This window comes from Terrapene carolina, unplaced genomic scaffold (assembly GCF_002925995.2).
Source record: "Terrapene carolina triunguis isolate 2854851 unplaced genomic scaffold, T_m_triunguis-2.0 Scaffold93, whole genome shotgun sequence".
In the NCBI taxonomy this organism is placed as follows: Eukaryota; Metazoa; Chordata; order Testudines; family Emydidae; genus Terrapene; species Terrapene triunguis.
Genome location: NW_020664444.1, coordinates 13542796 through 13567738, shown reverse-complemented (window position 1 = coordinate 13567738; position 24943 = coordinate 13542796). Strand labels below are relative to the sequence as shown.

The 24943-nt window shown below is 43.7% G+C and overlaps 1 protein-coding gene across 1 annotated transcript in view; it reads left to right on the top strand.

The window, feature by feature from the left end:
* FAM20C (FAM20C golgi associated secretory pathway kinase) overlaps positions 1–24943 on the top strand; it is an 89237-nt gene that overhangs the window by 57015 nt on the left and 7279 nt on the right. The window contains exons 4-7 of the mRNA XM_026650672.1: positions 5698–5790; positions 13478–13593; positions 23730–23910; positions 24560–24669. Coding sequence (XP_026506457.1) covers positions 5698–5790; positions 13478–13593; positions 23730–23910; positions 24560–24669 — 500 coding nt within the window. The remainder of the gene's footprint in view (positions 1–5697; positions 5791–13477; positions 13594–23729; positions 23911–24559; positions 24670–24943) is intronic.

Genomic DNA, 24943 nt, shown 5'->3' with positions numbered 1-24943 from the left:
CAATCCCATTCTCTGCTGCCAAAATACTTATTGTTGTTATGTGTATTGTGGTAATGTCCAGTCAGGACAAGGGCCCCATTGTGCTAGATGGTCTACAACAGCTAGACATAGTCGCTGCCCTTGGAGAGCTCAGATTCTCATCTGAAACCAGAGTATGACATACAAAAGGAGCCAGACACCTGTTCGCTGTACTCAGCCACTCAGCCGTATCGATACCTTGTGGATGTATGCTGTTGTAATCCACTGGTCCTCTGTAATCCTTTTAGTTGATTCTGCTGATTCCTGTTGGGTGCTCCTTTAAAAAAAAATGTAGGAAGCATGGCCTTCTTAAAAAGAAATGGCCTCTGAATCCATAATAATAAACCAACAACAAGACCTTTGATTAGTTTGATTAGTTAAAATACAGTTGTTTGGATACAAAGATGCTTCTGGAATGTCTCTGGATGGTCAGCAAACTGTGTATGTCCTTATATCGGGGTCAGCAACCTTTCAGAAGTGGTGTGCCGAGTCTTCATTTATTCACTCTAATTTAAGGTTTTGCGTGTCAGTAATACCTTTTAATGTTTTTAGAAGGTCTCTTTCTATAAGTCTATAATACAACAATAGTTTAGTTATATATGTAAAGTAAATAAGGTTTTAAAAATGTTTAAGAAGCTTTATTTAAAATTAAATTAAAATGCAGAGCCTCCCCGGACCGGTGGCCAGGACCTGGGCAGTGTGAGTGCCACTGAAAATCAGCTCGCGTGCCGCCTTCAGCACGTGTGCCATAGGTTGCCTACCCCTGCCTTATATATATCAGTAATGTCTAACTTGCTTTTTGACTGCTATGCATATGATTTGAAACTTACCGCAGTCTGTGCTGAAGAAGTATGACATGTAGATGGAATTCTATTGAGTGGTGAGGAGGAACCCACAGGCGTGCTGCATTTTAGTACTACTGATAACAGGTAGGTGTTGGAGAGAGGTCTTGGAAGCTAGCCTTAGATTACTAGGCTAAAGATTTAGTTTCTGTAGAAGTTTTCTCTGAAAAACACCAACGAGCCAGAGATGGCTTTATGATCTTAATGTCAAGTATCGAAGGGGTAGCCGTGTTAGTCTGGATCTGTAAAAGCAGCAAAGAGTCCTGTGGCACCTTATAGACTAACAGACGTATTGGAGCATGAGCTTTCTTTGCTGCTGATCTTAATGTGTGGATGAGTTTCATGAATTGCCAGTAATGAACAGGAAACAACGAACATTGCAGTTCAGGTATAAAATTATAAACCAAAAAAAGAGTATGCTAACGTTTTTTAAATTTGGGGGGATTTGCAAATATTTTCGCATATAAATTGTCATGTCAAATGTCAAAATGTTCTTGAACAACAAAGCATATGGTAATAATAATAGAAATGGAGTCAGCTCTCCATGATTATCCCAGAAAGCATTCATTAATTTGAATGGTTTTAGTTATTCCCTTCTTTAGCGTGAATTGCTAGGTCAGATCATGGATAAAGCTCATCATATGTAAAACCGTATGTGTTCCCATTAATTTAAAATTCCACTTTTTGCTTTGTTCTTATTTTTCTCCCAGGTATGTTCAGGATTTTCAGTGGCTTTGGTTTTTCATGATAGTTCTCCTCTACAAATGTTGCTAGCTCTGATTTGTCTTCTACTAGTGTTGTAATTCATTTGGTCTAGTGCCATTGAACAAATTCTAACTGTATGCAGTATGAGCAGAACTCCAGCTGTCTCTCCTCCAGAACTTCCCATTCGGTCATTATAGAAATCTGTCAAACCTTCCCCCAAAGTGAGGAGTACTGGATTCCAACTGTTTGCAAAATAGGAAGACCAGCCAGAAATTCTCTCCCACTCTCCGCAACCAGTAGATCCTGAAATAGTGGATGGTGTGCGATTTTATTGCTGGCACTGAGCAGCTCCTGCCATTATCCTTAATGTATTATCAGTCAGAGGTCTAAACTTCTGCAGAGGTCTTACCTTCTTGGTCTGTTTGCTCAAATATCTAATTGCTTTTGTCATTGTATGAGCTAGTCTTTGTTCAATAACCATCACTTAATAAACCAGAAACAATAGGCTTTTTTTTCCCATTTATTTAAAAATGCAATTCTGCTTTAAAACATGCTACAGAAGGGATTAAGTCAAGTGTGGTTTCATGTAATATTGTAATTGACCTGGAACGGATTCAAAATCAGGACTCCTTTCCCAACACTTTACTTAGAGATTGGGCGACAAATTAAGATCTCATTTACAATTATCTAAAGCCAGAGTAAATCCATAGGGCTAAATGGGGTCTCATCAGTGTAATTGAGAGCTGAATTTGATCCTTTGACTCTACACTTGTACAAATCCAAATAGAATTTGGCCCAGAGAATTCTTATCTAACCATGCTGCCAAGCAATTTGACTGCACACACCAGATAATAGTCACACTGGTTCGGGTTTTGAATAGTTGGTAAAATAAATTCAAATATAAATAATACAAACTTGAATAAGGAGAATATTTAAATTGTGGGCAGCTGTTGATGTTTCATGCCTTTGTAACACAGATAAACACAGTCCCTGGGAACTGACCATTGGTTCTTCAGAAAGCATTGTCAAAAAACGGTGCCAGGTGCAGATGGCCTTTTAAATTCTGTAGCGTACCTAGTGTCACGCACATCGCATCTCTTACACCTTTCTCTAGAGACATAGAGTGGCATCCAGCTCATTGGTGGCTGAGGAGTTGTCAACAAACCTTTCAGTTGCTAGTGTGTACTGCAATTAGCTGTAAACAGGCGTTTAAATAAAATTGAGGGATATCAAAGTGAGCCCAAGAGGATGTTTACAATATGAATTGTAGTCATTTCCTTCTTAAGTATCAGTAGTCAGTTCCTACCACGGGACATTACAATAGGTCACCAGAGATGAAGGCTTCGGGATGCCAGGTGGGTTCTAGCTTGGGATCAGGCCCCAAAGGATGCTCGGGTTTTCTAATTGCTTTCAAGCTAAGGTCAATAAAGTGCTAGTAGGTCACTAGAGAATGCTAGGATCTTGGGGGAACTCTGATGCTAGGGAGGACACTGAGGTCATTTGAAGACCCTGCTGAGGTTGTTTGGGAGAGGAGTTTCATTCTTAGGCCCCTGAATGGGCTCTTCTATGCCTGCCCCAACTTGGCTCTGCATAGGTTTGCAGAAATTCTGGGACTTGAAAAATCTTCCTTCTGATTTATATTGAATCAGGGCCCAATTCAAAAAGCACCCAATGTTTATTTCTGTGAAGATACAGGAAGAGAATATGCATGCTGGTCACTTCTGCTGATCAGGTGTTTTTCTGTATATATAGAGAGCAGGTGAGCTGGACTGTCAACAGGACTTTAAATAATTAGTGTCTGTAGTTTATTTTTGCCATCAAGTCAAGATTTAAAAGGTATGGGTAACCAGACTTAGCCATGGGTCCAGACTTAGCCATGAGTTCAGTGTCCTGTCCAATCGTTTGGGCATTTCCATGAGTGTCTTGCTCAGTGGTGGGCAACCTGCATCCCATGGGCCACCGCTTCCCACAGTTCTCATTGGCTGGGAACGGCGAACCACAGCCACTGGGAGCTGCGGGCATCTGTGCCTGCAGTCGGTCAGTGTAAACAAACTGTCTCGCGGCCCGCCAGCGGATTACCCTGACGGGCCGCAGGTTGCCCACCACTTGTCTTGCTCCTCTACATATCCAAGATCATGGCCTTTAGGATGGTGCATTGCCATTTGAAAATGTATAATGACAGAACAGAAACCCATATAAACAAGGTTAAGCCTCTAGGGAGAAAAGTACTGATTCTACAATTAATAATATCCATTACTTTTGCCTGGAGCTTCAAGGGGCTAATAGAAAAGTGAAATTTGTGATAATATACTATTCCTGCAGCTATGTAGTGAGTTGATCGCCCCATATGTCAGATATGCAGCAGTAAGAAACTATGATGGTTTTCTGTGGATAGTTGCACTTTCAGGATTAAGATCTACCCTTTATTTGGGACTTATTTTCTCAATCAAGATTTTTTTTTTAAAGGAACAACCATGATATATTTAATCTCTCTAGAAGATAAAAAGCTGATGGTACTGATTAGCTAATTATTAATATTTTCTGAAGCTTATCAGCTGCATTGAGTGACTGGTGTAAGCTTTGCAAAATACTGGAGATGTGTCTTTTTCTCTTTCAATTCGTTACCAAAATTTATTAAAATCAGAAAAAAAGAAACAATCAAAATCCTTTTCTGCCCAATAGAAATATATTAATTTCTTTCTTCTGAAATTTACAGTCAAAATTCATTTCTCTAGTACTGAGGTTAAAACATACACTTGATATGGAACAGTACAATGAGGCTGCAGCTAACCTAGCTGTTTTGTCTTTATTATAGACTGTTCCATAAGCCAACTCAACTTTATTTGTCCCTGTGGCTATTTCACCTTTTTCCTTGTTCCTATTTGGAAAACATTATTTTTATTTTGTCCTGGTCTCTCTTCTAGCTTCTATCCTTTACTGCCCTTTTTGCAACAACAGGAGCAAGTGGAGAGCAGTGATTGCTTATTTGATTGCCACACTGCAGCACTTCTGCTGAGCAGGGGACCACATGTGTGAAAATTACGATTGCAGTGCTAGTATTGTACCCTCAGTAGGCATGCTTATGGCCCACAAATAGCCACAATTTGAACTACACGGGACATGAAAATAAATATGTTGATGGTCTCTACGTGTCTGCAGTTATGCTTCATTTAAGGCATGGACTACTTTGTAGTGTACAAATACTGTAGAAAGAAAAACAATGCCTATAAATAGGGCAGTTTTCTTGGGATGAAATTCACCCCAAGCAGATGGCCTACAGAAGATCTATGCAACACTTAAGTCACATTTAAGTCCTCCAAATAGGGTATAAGTGGAACTTAACTGAGGCATAGGTCTTGTGCTGGTCAACTGCACAGGGTGAATTTCATCCCCTGGCCAATTCCTGGACCCACTGAAGTTAATGCAAAACTCCCATTGGCTTCACAGGGCCCAAAGATTGCCCCTATGTTACATGTAATGATCTTCCGTTTTTAGCAGAGTTTGATGTTTGAGCTTTATCTTTCGATTTAAAAAAAACAGTTTTTATTTGTGCTTAAAATGTAGAAACAACAAATTCTTGACACTTCTGTGGAGCACAGTCTTGTTAATGTTCTTTGAAATGTGACATATGTCATTGCAGTCAAACTGGAATGGTTCCATTTCTTCTGAAATGAAGAAAACATGTCATTGTTGGATCCAAGTAATACAAAAGAAGAGTCATATTTTAGATAGCAGCTCCACAACTGCCAAAGATGAAAGCGAAATTTTATTACTTTTGGAAATTTTATAATTACAGTTAATGATAATTTAATGAAATGACATTCTCTTCACTGCTATCACTAATGAAATGTTTGAGTAATAAAACAGATCTTGTTAAATAGAGCGAGCATCTTGAGTGGAACAACACTTGTGACAGCAGCCTTCATGCACGAGGTTAGGCTTGGAATTCAGAATTTTGTTACAGAAGTAAGAAAGATAAAATTAATGTATGGTGAATAATTCGCACGTGAAGTAGTTTTAAGGGCCTTCGATTAAGCAACCAATACTGAACTTTTGAATAAAGGGCTTGATTTTTGAGCATTGCTCATTATAAATACTAACCCTTATTTGTCATGCCTGTTTTTCTTTGCAGGCAAACCAGGGAACAGGAAACCCCGCCTGACTTCTTTTATTTCTCAGACTATGAAAGGCATAATGCTGAAATAGCAGCATTTCATTTGGACAGGTAAGTAAAACGAAATAATATTTAAAAGAAAAAATAAATGTGATGTGCATTTTATTCCAAACCCTCCTGCCTGGCAAAAATTTAGTTACTTTAAAAATAGAAAATAACATAAAAAGGGTGAGCAATCGACATGAAGAAATGAATGGAACAGAATGAAACTGGGGAATAATAATTAGAAACAAAGGTTTACTTTGGGAGGAAGATACCTGAAAAAAGTAATGGTCAAAATGAATTAGAGGCGATATTAAAGAGAAGCTTCTAATGCTACACATGACAATGTGATCTTGAGTTGCATATGGAGAGGGTCTCATGTCATGGGTGATACATGGCATTGGTATGACTGAACCTCTCCTACTTCAATTAGTTCTAGGCACATGAATATGAGATAGATATTGATAAACAGGAGAGCACTCAGAGAAGAGTAAAATAAATGATGAACAGAGAGGGGAGAAGAGATGGTGGTTTTATAGGGTTGGGGTTGGGACCGGCTGCTGAAGGCCATTGTGCACAAAGTTCAGAATTAGGGTCATAACGAGGCGCACAGTTACAATGAGGAATGGGGCCCATTGGTTGGTCTAGGACAGGATTAGGGCTGGACCCTGATGGAGCCATCTGTGTGTCCAGGATAGCCTTTGGAATGGAGCTCATTTAGCCTCCAGAGCAGAGATTATGGGTGGGGCTTACTGGTAATCTAGGATTACAGTTAGAGACCATGGAATTTTCTGGATTAGGATTAGGGTTGCAGTTTCTTACACATCCTGGGTTAGGGGCAGAGTTGGTGGCCATAAAATGTTCTTGCCTAGGGGGTAGGGTGAAAGTCTCTTGGACAATGCATAGTAGAGTTAGGGTAGTGACCTGTAGGGAATCCTGGGAAAGGGTTTCAGTTGGATCCCATGAGACACACCAGGCTAGAGTTAAAGTTCAGATATGAGTGACAATCGGAGCTAGGATGATGGTTTGAGACCATTTGGATACCATAGTTTACACTAGGATTGAGACCGGGGGACTGTTCTGGGCTAGAGTTGGGGTTGGAGCCCATCGGACATCTCAGATTAGGGTAATGATTGGAGCCAGTTGGGCTTCCAGATCAAGGTTTGGGGTTGGAACCTCTTGGACTTCCAGGCCTCAGATAATGGTTGGGGCCCATAAAATTTCCACATACAGGGTTGGGTTTGTGCCAATAGGGATTCTAGAGTTATGGCTAGAGTTAGGAGCCATAGGACTGCCCACCCTAGGGTCAGGGTCAGGGCCTGTAGGGCTTCCTGGCCTGGGGTTTGAGTCAGGGCTGGTAGAGTGTTGGGTTTGGGGCTGGTAGAGCTATCCATCCTAGGGTTAGGATTGCAATATATAGGGCTTCCTGGGCTAAGATTATGGTAGTGGCTGGTAGGGATTAGGGACAGGTTGAGGGCCATAAGGCTTCCAGGCATAAGGTTAGGGTTGGGGGCAGTAAAGCTTCTCCAACTAGGTACAGGATTGGGACTCATAGGGCTCCCAGACCTTGGATCTGGTGGGCTACCCAGCCTAGGGTAGGATTGGGGCTGATACAGCTCCCTGACCTAGTGTAAGGGTTGAGTCTCATTTCACTTCTCAATCTAGGGTTTGCATTGGGTCCCCAGGGCTTCCCAGTCTAGAATTATGGTTGGGGTCCCTAGAACTCCCTGCCCTAAGGATAGGGTTGAGATCCATAGGGCACCCTAGTCTAAGGTTAGGTTTGGGGCCCCGAGGCATATGTCTACACTGCATCTGGAAGCAAGCCTCCTAGCCCAGTAGACAAATTTGCATTAGTGGTGTTCACACTAACAAACTAAAAGTAGCAGTGAGGATGTTGCATCCCAGTGGAGGCTTGAGCTGGCCACCCAAGCTCAAGCCCATCCTACACCCTGGATCTGAGCTTGGGTGGCTAGCCTGAGCCTCCACCAGTGTCGCAATGTCCCTGTAACTATTTTTAATGCACTAGCAAGAGCCCTGCTAGCACAGGTCTGTCCACCAGGTCAGGAAGCTTGCGCCAAGCTGCAATGTAGACATACCGTAGGACTAGTTAACCTAGGGTTAGGGTTGGTGCCCATAGGACTCTTCTTTTAGGGATCCCCAGCCTAGTGTAAAACATGGGGTCTGTAGAGCTCCCCAGTTTAGAGTTAGGGCCTGTAGGGCTTTCCAGGTTAGGGTTGAGGCCCACCATGCTTTCCTTTCTTGGGTTAGGATTGATGCCCCTGGGACTCTCTACTTAGGATTAGATTTGGGGCCCTTAGGAATACCGGCCTGCTGTAAGAGTTGGAGCCTGTGTAGCGTTAGGGCTGGGGCCTATAGGCCTCCTTGGCTTAGGGTTAGGTTTGGGGCCCTTAGGGCTACCCAGACAAGGGTTAGGGTTGGGGCCTTTTGGGCCTCTCTGGATATCCTGGAATGAGGGTAATAGGTTACCAATGGAAGACATTGGAACCCCATGTCTTGAGTCACTCAAAACAGGAGTGAAAAAGCAATGGATAACGTTCTTTAGGGAACAATCCTGCATTGGTGAGCAGTTGGACTGGACTGGCAAACCGGTCTCTTGTATCTTAGGCCTGGTCTACACTAGGCTTTTATGTCGACTTTAGCGCCGTTATATCGAATTAACCCTGCACCCGTCCACACCAGGAAGCCATTTAGTTCGACATAAAGCTCTCTTTAAATCGATTTCTGTAATCCTCCCCAACGAGAGGATTAGCGCTAAATTCGACATGGCCATATCGAATTAGGCTAGGTGTGGATGGAAATCGACGGTAATAGCTCCGGGAGCTATCCCACAGTGCACCACTCTGTTGACGCTCTGGACTGCAGTCAGAGCTCGGATGCTCTGACCAGCCACACCCCCGGGAAAATTTGAATTCATTTTCATTTTCCTGTCTGGGCAGTTTGAATCTCAGTTCCTCTTTGGACATCGAGGGGAGCTCAGCAGCAGTGGCAACTATGCAGAGCTCTCCAGCAGAGATGGCCGTGCAATCTAATAGAAAGAGGGCCCCAGCATGGACTGATCGGGAAGTCTTGGATCTCATCGCAGTGTGGGGCGATGAGTCCGTGCTTTCAGAGCTGCGCTCCAAAAGAAGGAATGCTAAGATCTACGAGAAGATCTCCAAAGCCATGGCAGAGAGAGGCTACAGCCGGGATGCAACGCAGTGCCGCGTGAAAATCAAGGAGCTGAGACAAGGCTACCAAAAAACCAAAGAGGCTAACGGACGCTCCGGATCCCAGCCCCACACATCCCGTTTCTACGAGGCACTGCATTCCATCCTGGGAGCGGCCGCCACCACTACCCCACCCCTGACCGTGGACTCCGAGGATGGGATCATGTCCGCGGCCGGTTCCTCGTCGGACATGACAGCGGACGGGGAAGATGAAGAAGGAGATGAGGAGGACGAGGCAGTCGACAGCGCTGGCACCGCTGATTTCCCCGACAGCCAGGAGCTCTTCATCACCCTTACCGAGATCCCGTACCAACCGTCCCCATCCCTTACCCCGGACACAGAATCAGGGGAAGGATCAAGCAGTAAGTGCTGTAAACATGTAAACATTTATTTAAAACAGAACGGTAATATTTATACTATTAACAATGTACATTTATAAAAGTTCTGTAAACTAGTAAAAAAATAATCAGGTACAAAACAGGAATATTTATAAAGGTAACAAATGGGTTTTCATGATTTCTCTGTCTTAGGCTCTTCTCAATTTAGTCCCAAGTGTTTTAAAAAATTTTCACAATGTCCGTTACTCCATGATTCCCAGGCCCAAGACGCTCCACTCCATAGTCCCAGTGCACCTACGCGAAAATCCGGTCAATGTGGCCGGGGATCGACGAGAAATCCTCGTAGGAGAACTCCTCGTAGGTCTCGTGGAGGTAGAGCTCAAGCCTGTTGATCAGGTTCCGGGGTAGGGCGATCTTAGTGGGCCCTCCGTGGTAGCAGACATGCCCCCTCCACGCCACAATCAAGTACTCCGGGATCATGGCCCGACATAGCATGGCGGCATACGGCCCCGGTTTCTGCATGCTTTCCCGCAGCATGCGTTCTCTCTGGGTGTCCGGGATCCTCAGAAGGGTGATGTCGCTCATGACGCCCTGCTTTGAATTAGGGAGGGGAATGTTAGTATTGGGACTGCTTTACAGCCACGCGGTGGAGGGAGAGGGGCAGCATACAGGGATCTTTCCCTGGGACAGCCGCGAGGGGGTGGGACAGGGGCAGAGTTGATGCTGTCCTGATTGCTGGCAGCAGAGACTGGCATTGCTTTCAATGTGAAAGGAGGCCAGTGCTACTGCTGGAGTTTTAAGCAGCCACAAGTCTGCGGCTTACCATTATTGCCCGCTCCAGAAGTTCAGGTCTCCAGCCACGCTTCTCAGATCACTCCAAGACCTCCGCAAGTCCACAGGCACTGAAGGCGACGGCCGAAAATTCGACCTTGTCCTGAGTGCGCATGTGAGAGGTGCAGTGCATGGTCTTGTTCACAGAGAAAGACTAGGTTCTTTGTATACAATTTCATTTATCTGTCTCAGGAATTCACTCCCTTTTCACAATTCACACAGACACATCTGCGACTGTCTCCCAACCCAGCCTGTCAGCACACTCCCAGAGGCTAGCGCAGATTAGGCGGAGGAAGAAGAAGACGCGTGAAGACATGTTCTCAGAACTAATGGGATGCTCCCGAGCCCAGGCAGCCCAGCAGACACAGTGGAGGGAGAACTTGTCACAAATGCACCGAGCAGTCATGGAACGGGAGGAGAGGTGGCGTCAGGAGGACCAACAGGCTACTGAAAAGCTGCTTGGACTAATGAGGGAGCAAACGGACACGCTCCGGCGCCTTGTGGATGTTCTGCAAGACCGGAGGCAGGAGGACAGAGCCCCGCTGCAGTCTATCTGTAACCGCCCTCACCCGCCACCAAGTCCCACACCACCCTCACCCAAACTCCAAAGAAGGAGGGGCGGCAAGGGCCGTTAAAACTTTCAGTCAACCCCTGCAGACTGCTCTAGCACTAGAAGGCTGACATTCCCCAAAATTTCATAAGTCCTTTCCTACCCACCTCACACAAGCCCCCGTCCAAGTTTCACCCCCCACGTTTCATGTCTGGTTCGCAATAAAATGTTTGTTTCTCTCCATTACTGTTTCAGTCAGGTTCTTTTGAGGGAGAGTCTGTCTGGAGGGGGGGAAGGGGCTTGGTAATTGGGCAGGACAGTGACCTTTAGCAGGGTACAGAGGCGGTGTCAGGTCCAGCATCAGGACACATACACAGTGCAGTCACTGGTTACCCTGGTCAGTCTGGGAGGTGTTTTTCATGTTCTCCATTGAAATAACCAGTCCACCAGTGCGGAGCCTGGCATTCCGGGAGTTTAGAAGCATCATTTGCATCAGAACACTGAACCCGCCCCCCGCCACAGTCTGCGTCCCCGGTTTAAAATATTCCCGCGAAAACAGCAACACAGACAACGGTGTTCATTAACAAAATCGAAATGATTTTATTTTTTGGGAAGGGGAAGGGGGTGAAGGGGGTATGTAACTGGAGAGGATAGTCAAAATGAACTGGGTAAAGAAACGGGGGCAGGTTCAGCTTTTCTGTCCACAAACTGAAAAGTCACTGGTTGCCCTGCTCACTCAGGAACCTAGCTTTCAAAGCCTCCCGGATGCACAGGGCGTGCCGCTGGGATCTTCTAATGGCCCGGCTGTCTGGCTGGACGTAATCAGCAGCCAGGCTATTTGCCTCAACCTCCCACCCCGCCATAAAGGTCTCCCCCTTGCTCTCACACAGATTGTGGAGCACACAGCAAGCTGCAATAACGATGGGGATATTGGTTTCACTGAGATCACAGCGAGTCAGTAAGCTTCTCCATCTCCCTTTGAGACGGCCAAAAGCACACTCCACTACCATTCTGCACTTGCTCAGCCGGTAGTTGAACAGTTCTTTTTCTGTGTCCAGGGCGCCAGTATAGGGCTTCATGAGCCAGGGCATTAGCGGGTAGGCTGGGTCCCCGAGGATGACTGTAGGCATCTCCACATCCCCAAGAGTTATTTTGTGGTCTGGGAAGTAAATACCTTCCTGCAGCCGTCTAAACAGACCAGAGTTCCTGAACACGCGAGCGTCATGAACCTTGCCCGGCCATCCGACGTAGATGTTTGTAAACCGTCCCCGATGGTCCACCAGTGCTTGCAGCACCATTGAAAAGTAGCCCTTTCTATTGATGTACTGGCTGGCCTGGTGGTCCGGTCCCAGGATAGGGATGTGAGTCCCATCGATAGCCCCACCGCAGTTTGGGAATCCCATCGCGGCAAAGCCATCTATGATGACCTGCGCGTTTCCCAGGGTCACTACCTTTGGGAGCAGTACCTTCACGATTGCCTTGGCTACTTGCATGACAACAACCCCCACGGTAGATTTGCCCACACCAAAGTGGTTCGCGACTGACCGGTAGCTGTCCGGCGTTGCAAGCTTCCAGAGGGCTATGGCCACTCGCTTCTGGACAGTGAGGGCTGCTCGCATGCGGGTGTCCTTGCGCTTCAGGGCAGGGGACAGCAACTCACAAAGTTCGAGGAAAGTCCCCTTCCGCATGCGAAAGTTTCGCAGCCACTGGGATTCATCCCAGACCTGAAGCACTATACGGTCCCACCAGTCCGTGCTTGTTTCCCGGGCCCAGAATCGCCGTTCAACAAAATCCACATGCCCCATTGCCACCGTGATGTCCTGGGCGCTGGGGCTCGTGGTTTCTGACAGCTCTGTGCCACTCTCCGACTTCAGGCTCTCACGGCGGTGCCGTAGCCTCCTCGCCCGATTTCTCTGCATCTGCCTCAGGGAAAGGTGTATGATAAGCTGCGAGGTGTTGAGAACGGCCACAAGTGCAGCGATGGTCGCAGCGTGATCCATGATCGCAGTGCTGTGGCGTCCGCGCTGTCACTGACCAGAAAAGTGCGCGAACTGATTTCCCGCCGGCGCTTTCATGGAGGGAGGGAGGGCGTTAGTGACAGACGGATGACGACAAATTTTTTTTACCCAGAAGGCATTGGCGGCTCGACCCAGAATTCCGATGGGCAGCGGGGACTGCGGGAACTGTGGGATAGCTGCCCACAGTGCACCGCTTCCAATATCGACGCTCGCCCCGTTAGTGTGGACTCACAAAGTCGAATTACTGTCCTTAGTGTGTCCTTAGTGTGGACACACACGTTCGACTTTGCAATATCGATTCCACATATTCGATTTAAGTAAAATCGAATTACCCTCGTAGTGTAGACATACCCTTAGATTTCTAGGATTTTACATTGCTTAATTTTTTCATGAAACATTGTATGCCCATACTTTTAATCGTATAGCACCTGGCATTGGCCACTGTCAGAAAACAGAATACTGGGCTAGATGGACCTTTGGTCTGACCCAGTATGGCCGTTCTTATGCTTTATACAATAAGGCTAAATTGGGACTCGTAACAAAGTACGTTTAACATTACATCTTGAGCATGTATACTATGCACCATGGATGATCTGATTTAAACTTGATGGGGCTCTTTGAAATATGAAGGCCACAGAAAAATGTAGGTGGTGCCTTCTGGGTATAATGTACCTCTTTAGTTTGCATCACAATTATGTTTTTAGATGCAGGAATTATCAGAGGTTTTGTTGTTGTTGTTGCTGTTGTTTAAAGAATCTTAAAAGTAAACTGCCCCTTTTATTTCACTTCCAGGATCCTAGATTTTCGTCGTGTTCCACCTGTTGCAGGTAGATTGGTTAATATGACCAGAGAAATTAGGGATGTTACTCGTGACAAGAAACTGTGGAGGACATTTTTCATTTCACCAGGTAGTTTTATGCATTACATTGCCCTCTTCCTATGTCACAAGGGAGACACCTATTGTTTAATTGTAATATGAGGTCTCTTTTTATATACCTTTAAATAAAAACAAATATGGTTTGTCGGGGAGCTGTTGGATCAGGTCAAGCTCTATTGACAGCAAACAATTTATTGTATTGAACTGAGTCCCTTTTTTCAGTGTTGTTGTAGCCGAGCTGATCCCAGGATATGAAAGACACAAGGTGGGTGAGGTAATATCTGTTATAGGACCAACTTCTGTTGGTGGAAGGTACAACCTTGCAAGCTATACAGAGCTCTTCTTCAGGTCTCTGCTTCCTTCCCCAGAAAGCTTGTACCTTCCGCCAAGAGAAGCTGGTCCAGTAAAGGACATGACCTCACCCGCATTGTCCCTTTTGCCATTCACAAATAATCAAATGAGTTTTATTTGTGTGTATTTGTTTGTTAATGCAAATTATTCAACAAGTGTTTTATGTAAAGCATTTTCATCAGATACTTGCAGTTTATTCAAAACAACTATCACTTAGCACATTTATTATTTATGCTTGGCTATTGCTTGCTATGTGGTTGATCACCACTATAGGTTACTTGCTATTGTTTCTGCTCCCTGATTGGATGGCTGAAACTTTTATATATGGGAAGGGAACTGAATATATCATCTCGGTCCCAAACATTCTCATGGACACATGCTTACATTGGTATCAATAACAAGGCAGTGTGACACTTGACCAAATATGTACAAAGGACACACCTTCCAGGTGAAATTCAGCTATGTTCCAAAGGCAACCACAGGGCCTATGTAGCATGTAAGTCCCATTTATATCCTCAGAATAGGGTTTAATTGTGACCTAACTGGTGCATAGCCCTTGTTCTGGCCGTCTGAACTAGGGAGAGTATTAACCTCCATAAACATTCTTGTAAATAATAAAATTGCACATTGAGGATAGCCAATAAAAGGGGTTGTGAATATCATTTCTGTGAACCTGTGCAGGGGCAGCTCCAGGCACCAGCGCAGCAAGCACGTGCCTGGGGCGGCAAGCCGCGGGGGGGTGGCGTGCCTGTCATCGTGAGGGCGGCAGTGAGGCAGCCTACAGCGGCATGCCTGCGGGAGGTCCACCGGTCCCGCGGCTTCGGCGGCAATTTGGCGGCAGGTACGGCGAAGGCGCGGGACCGGCAGATCACCCGCAGAAATGCGGCCGAGTCCGTGTGAGCAGCGTGACTGCCGTGCTTGGGGTGGCAAAAAACATAGAGCTGCCCCTGAACCGGTGGGTGTTATTCACAGTATGATCCTGAATGCTTTCTTCGGTATTTGCCCAGCTCTAGTAGCCTCATAAAATGCAACATTTGAATTTTCAAAGGCTCATTCTTAAGAGTTTAATACTCCACACACCCCATAGGGCTACTCTCTATGCAAACACAGAGTAAAAACCATGTGCTTAATTCCCATTGACTTTACTATTAAGTGATGTTACAAGATGTGCCGTGTGCTTAAGTGTTTTCCTGAAGTGGGTCTATGTGACTTGCCTAAGGTCATTCAGGAAATCTCTGACAGTCCTGAGAATTGACCCCAGGTTTCTTGAGTCCCAGTCCCAAGTCTTAATCACAAGAGAATCCTTCCTCTCAATTTCTATGAACATCATTGTTTTCATCTGATGCAGACATGTAACCATAACCCTCCATTTTGGGTTTTCATTACAAAAATAGCTATTTATTGTGTGTCACACTTCTGCACATAAAATCACCTATAGAGTCATCTGTGATGTTTACATTTTGAGATCATGATATATTTTCAGCATTGTTGTATGCACATTTTTAACATGCTGTTATTTATAGCAGTACCTTCACTTGGCAAATTGTATAACTGCAAAAAGTTAAATCTGCCCTCACGTTTTGAGTGTCCATTTTTACATATACAACTAATTGACCATGCTCACAAACCAAGGTATGCAGCCAATTTGAGTACACACATAGGAATGCAGGTACTCCAGTCAAGCCCTTGAGGGAGTAATGTGAAGTTTCATGCACAAAATAAGTGCACAATCACTGCAATCAATTATGGATGCTAATACTGTGGGCAAAATTAAGAGATAAGACTTAGGCTGAAAATCTGGTGGATAATGTTAAGTTAATGTAGTTTGTTTTGCTCACTTGAAATGTTAACCACTGTATTCCCGTGCTTGTCAGCAAGATTTGAAAGTGTATGGTCCTTTGTTTTTTGGATTTTCCAATTTAGATTTCAAGGTTTTAAGGGAACCTACCTTGTGTGATTTCTGAAAGTAGAATCATAAAACAATGCTAAAATATCTGAGCAGTTTAAAGCAACTGAAGCAACAAAATTCAGAGATAAGACTGCGAGTTAAGATAAAGTTCTTTATCTCATCATGATACAATTTTAGACATTCAAAGGAAGGTCCAAGCATAATCCTTTATCCACCTCTATTTATGTGATTCAGATACATCCAATTAAAATATTTGATTAACTGTGACTCAGGCTTTGCTGGAGAATAAAATGCTTAACCTGTGTGTTTTTGCATTATAGATTTTCTAAATCAATATACCTTCCTTATAGCATGTTAGTGAATTGCAAAGCCATTCTCTGCAAATCCGTAGTTTAATTAGCCAGACTCACATTAGTGTAAGAACAGCCTGCATCTTGTATCTCATACTTGTCCTTAAAAGGCATTAATTAATTAATGTGGGGTCCAGAAGTAATAAAGGTCCTAAATTAAGCACTGTTAGACAAATCCAGGGACTTAACACCCAGCCCAAATAGCCCATTTGAAAGGCTCCCACTGATTTCAGTGCTAGCTTCACAAATGGGAATCCTCAGATATCAACCGGGGCTACCTCAGCCCAGTAGCTGAAGGAGTCTCGATAGCTCTGATAGACCCCTGCTGCAGGATTCATGATGTGGTGAAACATCTGACCATATCAAAGCCAGCCCTCAGCTTCCCCAATTAGAAATTCCCCTATTCTCAGGGGGTACCTCTACAGAAGCGTAGGTGGGGGCTTGATTTGCCTCTAGAAGATTCTCCTCTGCCGTATTTTGTGCTAAACTGGCTAGATTCAGTACATACAATATGAACATAATAAGAAACCACAGAATACTTTACATCTCTGTGTCACTGTGATCTCTCAAGATCTCCATGGGATTCCCCCCGTAGCTGAATGTTAGAGAGAGTATGTTGTCTCTGCAGCTCTATCCCAGGGCATGGGGAGAGGTAAGGGCTGTGGAGAGATATAATTGTCTCCTCCATAAACATAACTCCCCACACGCACCCCTTAAAGTCACTGCAGCAGTAAGTGGCATTAATTTTGCACAGAGCCCCCACGAGACTAGGAAACTACCCCTTACTGGGGAATCCCTGGCTGCATGGATCCAATGGACCCACACTTCCAGCATGCTGTAGGGGTGTGGAGAGAGCCACATGAAGAGGCACAGACTCTCAAATGGCCTTGTGCATCTAATGATCACTCCAGGAGGTGTTAGGGCCAAATCCTCAGTTTGTTCTATGATGTGTGGAGTGTGCAAACCTCATCCCGGCAATGGAACAATTTGGGGAAAGACCCTCACAGAGTTTCCATGCCCGAGGCCACCTCCTACTGTTGTCCCTTGGGACAGAGCTATCTGTCATAGGAGGCTATGCCAATAACTGGCAGGCAGCTCTTGTTTGGAACTACACATCAGGGAAGCATTCATTCTTACGCTGAGAAATGTAAAACCCTGAAATCAGACAATAGGGTCAGTCAATACGTTATACTGCTTTCCAGGAGAAAGCACACTGCCGAAAAAGTGCACTTGCAGGCGGTTTGGACTAAACATGAGACATGGAAATAGACGAGTAATCATTTAAATTAATTTTACATCCTTTGCAGCAGGGGAGGCTATGGAAACTCTAGTACTCTTACAAATAAATAGTAACTTACTAGGAAAAAGAAAGAAGGTGGGTGAGGTAATATCTTTGATTGGACCCGCTTCTGTTGGTGAGAGAGACAAGCTTTCGAGCTTATGCACAGGTCTTCTTAAGGTAGCAAAAAGAGACATATTAATGTCAGCCATCGTTTTAGGAATAATTGAGGCAGCAGTTTAAAGAAATCCATGTTACACAGCTGGTAAGCACTAGCGCTTTCATTCAGAGTAACCAATTCCAGGGGATTGTGGATGGGGTTTTTTCCCCCCAGCAAACAATAGCAAATTTGGATCTGTTATTATTCTGAACAGGTAGATTAAAGATCTTTTCATGTGCTGCTGTAGTAAGCATTCAGGATTATATCCTCTTTCTAGACTTGTGATTGCAAAGAGATTGCTAAATGCACAGTATTAAAAGTAACACTGCTTTCAGTGAAATAAAGGTACTGCCAAGTCATTTGATTGTAAAGCATCTTGAAATGTTTCTTTTCTACCTGAGCAGAATTATTGTTCCGGTAACGTTATGAAAGCCACAAGACGGATGGATAGATGCACAGACACATTTTGAATTTTAATTGTAATAATCAGGCTGAGCCTTAATACGCCTATTTTTCGATCACTTGATTATGATTACAAGGCAGTTTGTCAAAACCCACAAATCTTGTCAATTCATATTCAAATGCCTTAAGTATAGCACAAATGTACTGCAGTATCGCTTTGGGCCCCTCAAAAAGTTGCTGCTCATGTTCTTTATTTAATGAAATGGAAGTTTACACATTGATACATGACACAGCAGAAATGTTTCACTGCATCCACCCATCTGAAGCATCCCTTCCCTTTCCGGGGTGCCAATGCTGATGCACCCCACCACCCTTTGCACTAGAAGAGTGCAAGCAGCTTGCACCAGAGTTGCATCCTTTGCAGATGTATTGTGCTCCCCCTGTGGCTGCATCCCCACACAATATATTAAAAAAAACAATACTGCCCTGGGTCCTCACAGGGGGCTCCTGTTAATGTCCTATATAGGTCTGTCGCATCTTATGCGCATTTAACATGCGCGATTTCAGCTTTACGCGGTTGTCAAAAAAAAAAAGAGAGAGAGAGAGAAAAATAACAAATTTTAATACTGTACTTGTAGTGCAGACGATTCCGCCCGCCATTCAGCTCAATGTAATTTTGACTATACGCGGTTTTCGCTTTACGCGCTAACCGCGGAACGGAACCCCCGCGTAAGATGAGACTCGCCTGTATAATCATAGGAAGGTGGGATTTGTCCATAAATGTGTCATGTGGGAATGCAGATGATCTACTTTAATCGAAAGGGGACTTTTAAAAAAAAACTATTTGAATTTATCTTAACGGGGCTTGTGGATTATTACAAATATTCGGCATCCGTGTTTTTGAATATTTTTTTTAAGAAATCCTTTTGAAGAATGCTATTCAGAGAGATATACCCCCATAATAATATAACCCAACCTCGCCTCAGTCCCTGCATGCAAGAAGCAGTAGAAATATTTTTAATGGCAAAACGCCCATTCATAAGAGATTTGCACAACGCATTTCTCTCATTTCAACGATGCTAAAATGTGAGCTACAGTGCCAGAATCCTGCAGTCCCCTGCGCAAGCCTTTTGAAGCCAATGGAACTATGGGCCACAAGTCTGGGCCAACAGAGAATGCAATTGGTGGCAGTAAAGGCCTTGTTATTGACTGTAACTTATCACCAAGAAATACTCTTGTGGGTTTGGTTCAGATTTGTTGTCCTAACAACAGGACATATCCTGCCATCCTTCAATGCATGGGACGACCATTGAAGTCAATGGGAGTTCTGTGTAAAAATCAATAGCTGGATATGCCCCAATAAGAACAATGATTGATTGGAAAGCACAGTGCAGCCAGCACGTCTCGTGTTAGCTCTGTCATCCCATGCAGCGGTTGATGTGATTGTGGTGATATGCCAGAAACTTTGCTGTGGATTTATTTAGATACTCCTACGTGATGAATGCCAAATTATTATTCCCGGTTGCTTGCACTAACAATATGGAAAGCTGCTGACTGCATTCTGTTGATTCCAAGTCATACTCTCATTCATCCTGCAGTACAAAGTGTGGTATTTGATGTCATTCCTTTCTAAGGCCAGGTCTACACTACCGTGGTAGTTCGACGGCTGGCAATCGAACTTCCGGGTTCGATTTATCGCGTCTGGTCTGGACGCGATAATTCGAACCAGGAAGTGCTCGCCGTCGACTGCGGTACTCCACCTCAGCGAGAGGAGTACCACGGAGTCGACGGGGGAGCCTGCCTGCCGCGTGTGGACCGTGTCTGAACCGCGGTAAATTCGAACTAAGGCATGTCGACTTCAGCTACGTTATTCACGTAGCTGAAGTTGCGTACCTTAGATCGAATTGGGGTGTTAGTGTAGACCAGGCCTAAGAAAGGCAAATATGACAGCAGACGAATGTCATCGTTGTGTCTTTTGCTCTTTACAAAACAGTTATGGTTCAGGATAGCGGATGATAAGTTTCCTCCCTCCAGGTGTAAGCAGATTCATGTAGACTTTAAAGAGAAAGTATCTCAAACTATCAAGACAAATATCAGTGGATTATCCACATCAGCAAATGAACAGGCAACGCTGGCACTCGACTAAATTAAAACATGGGGGCTAGATGGCAATCTTACGATCTGCCCCAAGTATGGGGCAACGCACAGTTGTGCTGACCCAGGAGCAGACACAGAAGTGGTGCTAGGCCATTGGGGTGCCTAAGCAGGAATCTTTCTGGGGGGCCCTTGCCCCTCCCCCTAAAACACTAATTGTATTATTTCCTCAAACCAATAAATATACCAACACAACACATACGAATACACTTGTTAAAAAGTCCACATTAAATAAGATGAAGGGTTGTTTGGGGGTAATACTACAGCAGAGCCCACTTAATCTGCTTGGGGCCCTAAGCAATTGCGTAGTCTGCTTATGCCTAGCACCACCCCTGAGAGCACAGACCCAATTCTGACTTCCCGTGGAGGAAGTAAGCTGTGCCAAGGGTCTGCCCATTCCCTGCTCCTGCCCTCCGCACTCCATGCCCACCAGTACAGGATGGGGAGTAGTAGCTAGAGGGTGGCTGTTCTTCCCACTGCACTGCCCCCTTCAATATGGGTAGGAAGCATGGGGGAAGGCAAGGGGTCTCTTTGTGTCCCCTCACTCCCCTATTTTATCCTACAGCAAGGATCACAATCTGATCCTGTGTGTGATTTTGTGCAAATCTTCTTTTGTGTTTAGCCTGGTGTCTATTGCAATAGTTTGTCTAGATTAATTTCTTTCAAAGGCATAATCTCAAATGTTTTTCCTCAGGAGTTATTAGCTAATAGTACCACTGCCTAGTACAATGCGATAATCCAGTTTCCTAGTTCACTGCAGCTTACCGTAGCATTTAGCCAATGTTCAGACCACATCCCCCTTTCATTATGGATTATGAAAAAAATTCAGATGGACGCATGAAACCCTCCTGATTTAACAGTCGTGATCAAAGGCAAAGCTAAAAAGCTTCAGTGCATGTGTAGCCTTGTGGAAAACTGCAGCCAGACTAGCACTACAGTGGCAGTTTGGAGGAGAGCCTTAAGAGAGGAAATAAACCCCCGTACACATTTTAGACTGTGGCTCCTGATGTTGTGGCCTATAGTAGTTTACTTTTAAGCTAAATTGTAGAATAGATAGATAGATAGATTAGATAGATAGATCTGTATTACTATGCAATGTGAAAGATATTTTCCAAAGGTGCCAGTGTATAGATATGAATTACAGGACTGTTTCAAGTTATTTAAAGGATAAATTGAGTGTTATTCCTGTTTGAAATCTATTTATCATATCCTTTGTTGAACACGCAGCAAGACTGAAGGCTGAGGTGATTATAGGAAATAATCAACCCAAGGGGTTTATCAGCCAAGGATGTGGTTATTTCTGAGTTACGGGAAATCTCCTGAAGTTATTATTTTTATCCTGAAATTGTTAAGGCAATGCTCACATTTTAAATGAAAGGAAAAACTATTTTTTAAAAGGAAGGGTGCTCAAATTGCCATAAGATTTTTATTATTATTATTTCAAGTTCAAAAATATCTTTTTGGCTCTTCTTTCCCCCCATTATCATTTCTCCTCTTCATTTTTTTTCTTTTACTGTTTTTTTGTCTCTCTCTCTCTCTCTTTCTACTGGTCAAAAAGGCTCTTGCCCTCAGGATAAACATAATATATATTTGTTTACATTGTGTTTCGGAACCAAATCAGAAGGGACTTAGCCAATGTAAGTAAACATTGAGGACACGATATATGACAATTAGGGAATTGTTCATGTACCCTCATTGACTAATAATGGATGCCAGCCTATCAGAGTACAGGGATTTGCATGATATGTGGCCGCTGAGTAATAACCATAGGGTTAATGCACAAATCGGATGCCCACAACCAAAATGCTTGGAAATGAATAACTAGGAAAAACTGTTAAGTAATAATCCATCAACCCTGCACTCTGATTGTTTGAGACAATTTCATGGTAATCAGTCTGTCCTCTAAATAATAGACCTGAGCAATTCCAATCAGTAAAGGAATCATCACAAGCTTACTGCACTTTCATAGTCTCCTGAATTTAAAAGTATGTTCAGCCTTACTTTACAAAAGGACACATCAGCATTATTGTAGCTTCTTCATCTGTCTGAGGGAGTGTCCTCTTTAAACATGCAATGTGGTCCTTGACAGTACAGTGCCAGCATTCTTCCTCCCTACCTTTTCTCCTCATTGCATTACCTACCTTATGTCCACACACTATTCTGTTTCCACTTTGGATGCTTTCTTTTGCTATGGGGTTAGATCATGCCATTAGCACAGAGCTCCAACGAAATGGTTATACAGAGCTGCACCACCGCAGAGCAAGCTCCAGGAGGCATTTGGCCTCAGAGACCTTGAACTGTCCTACGGCATTAGGGGGAAAGTAACTAGCCACACTTCTTTACAGTGTAGCACGGAGCTGCCTGTGCAGACAGCAGGTTCTGCAGGCCAGCCTGTGAAGGGATGTGTGTGTTTGAGCCCTGGCTTCACCCTTCCCTGCCCCATTTTCAGTGAGTTGCTCCCTAGGAAGAGCAACTCTGCAACCAGCACTCAAGCCCAGCGGTGCTACGCTGCGTGGCCTTGTGGTGAGCTGTACTAAGAGTGGAGCTTCTTACTCCTTATCTCTGTGGCACAGTAGCGTAAGGAGAGGACACAATCTTGCACAACTTATATTTTACACATTTGTGCAAAGCAAATTTTTAAAGCCCTGTAGTAAAACAGCAATGATAGGACCATCACTCTGCTTTTCTTGCTAATAATCTGGGTTTCTTTCGTGGGGTAAAGTACTCATCCTTCAGCCTTCTAGTGTATTCCCTTGGGAAGTGGATTACGGCACTCCTAGTACAACTCAAATATATGATGGTAGTTGTGAGATTTTAAAGTACTAGACCCTGTAAAATATGATAAGTTGCTGTTGAGGCATTCTGTTTGTTGGCTAATGGAATAATGCAGCATGCAGAGAGGAAATTTAAGATATCTATTGCCAAAGCTAGTGCTCTGATTCCCTGGAAAATTGGGTAAGTATCACAAACAATTCTCCCTTGTAAAAATGAAAACATCTTATACCAAAAAATGCTGTCAGTGTTCAAAGAAATGAGACAGAATTTTAAAAAGTGACTATTGATTTTGAATACCTTAATTTCTAGGTTCCCAACTTGAGACATATCAAAGGGACCTGATTTCCAGAAAGTGCTGAGCAAACTCTTAGCAATATTGGTTATTATCTAATGTTCAGGTACTGTATTTGAGGGAATTATGTTAAATCTAGAGCTTACCGTCAGTGTCTGTAGGGACTAATATTGCTCAAAAGGCATATTGAAGTTGGAAAAGTGTAGAGGAAACTATTTTTTATTTTACATAAATTGGAAATATTCACAGAGGGCTTGATCCAGGCCCCGCTCCAAACCACTGAAATCAATAGCAACTTTTCCATTGACTTCAGTGGACACTGGATCAGGCCCCTACAGCTCATTGAAGGCAATGGAAAGACTACCACAGCCATCAGTAGGCTTTGAGTCAGGATCGTATATTTGTTCATGGTTGTTTGTGTATTTCTATGTGTTTTACCTACTCTAAAAGACTAATAAAAGAGAAAGTTTTCAGATGTTTCCCTTCCTTTGTCAGCAAACAACATCTGTTTCTATGGCGAGTGCTCATACTACTGCTCAACCGAGCATGCTCTTTGTGGAAAACCAGATCAGATCGAAGGTTCTCTCGCTGCTTTCCTACCTGACCTGTCTTTAGCTAAAAGGAAAACCTGGAGAAATCCATGGCGGCGCTCCTACCATAAACGCAAGAAAGCAGAGTGAGTAGTGGAGACCAAAGGGATTTCCAGCAGCAGAGCTAATGTATTGCTGGGTAGGATATAAGCAGTGGTTAATTAAAAAATAAACACAAATTCTGCAGAGGTCTAATCCAAAACTCATTGAAGTCAGTGGGAGCCTTTTCATTGCCTTCAGTGGGCATTAAATCAGGCCCCTAGACAATGATGTACTTGGGGGGGGGGAAATATTTAGAATCTGCAAGAAACACTTGATCCTTGAATGGGCTTCAGTGGGACTATGCCCATGTCTAAAGACAAGCACTTGCATAAGTCTTTTCAGGATCAAGGCCTGTATCTGTGTCCAGTAGTGAACCAATCAGTCCTAAACAAGTGTTGAGTAGTTTAGATATCTGACTTTGTAATTACTTAGAAGGCACACCTGATCTCCTAATTTTTGGATCTGGGAACCAGATATTTTCCTTAAACTCATGATTCTTCTAGGAATTCTAGAAAATTTACCTTAATTCATCAGGCACAATCTTTATCAGAATTTGTATTGCTTAAAATAGCCTGTAGAGTTGGTTGTACATGTGCTAATCCTAACCCACTGCAGTACAAATCTTTGAAAGGTTTTGTTATACTTAGTAACTTTTAGATCAGATATAAATAATCAACAATATCTCTTTTCCAGATGGGAAGTTGATCCGGATTATTGTGAAGAAGTTAAACAAACACCACCCTATGACAGTGGGACCAGAATTTTGGATATAATGGATATGACCATTTTTGATTTTCTAATGGGTATGTTTCAGATCTTTTAAAATTAAATGCAGTGTTTAATTATAGTAAGAACCAGTTCTCCAGACAGTGTTTTGTATAGTTCAGCAATTTTCTGATGCACACCTAGAATTGCAAATACTTGTATGTGCAATTTGGGTAATTGTGAAATATTGCACATTTATTTAGACATATTTGCATCAGTGCAGATTAAAAGAACAAAGATTTATAGAACTATATTGTAAATAAGCACAATGAATAATGTCCTTTTTGACAGTCACATGAAATGTTCTTCATG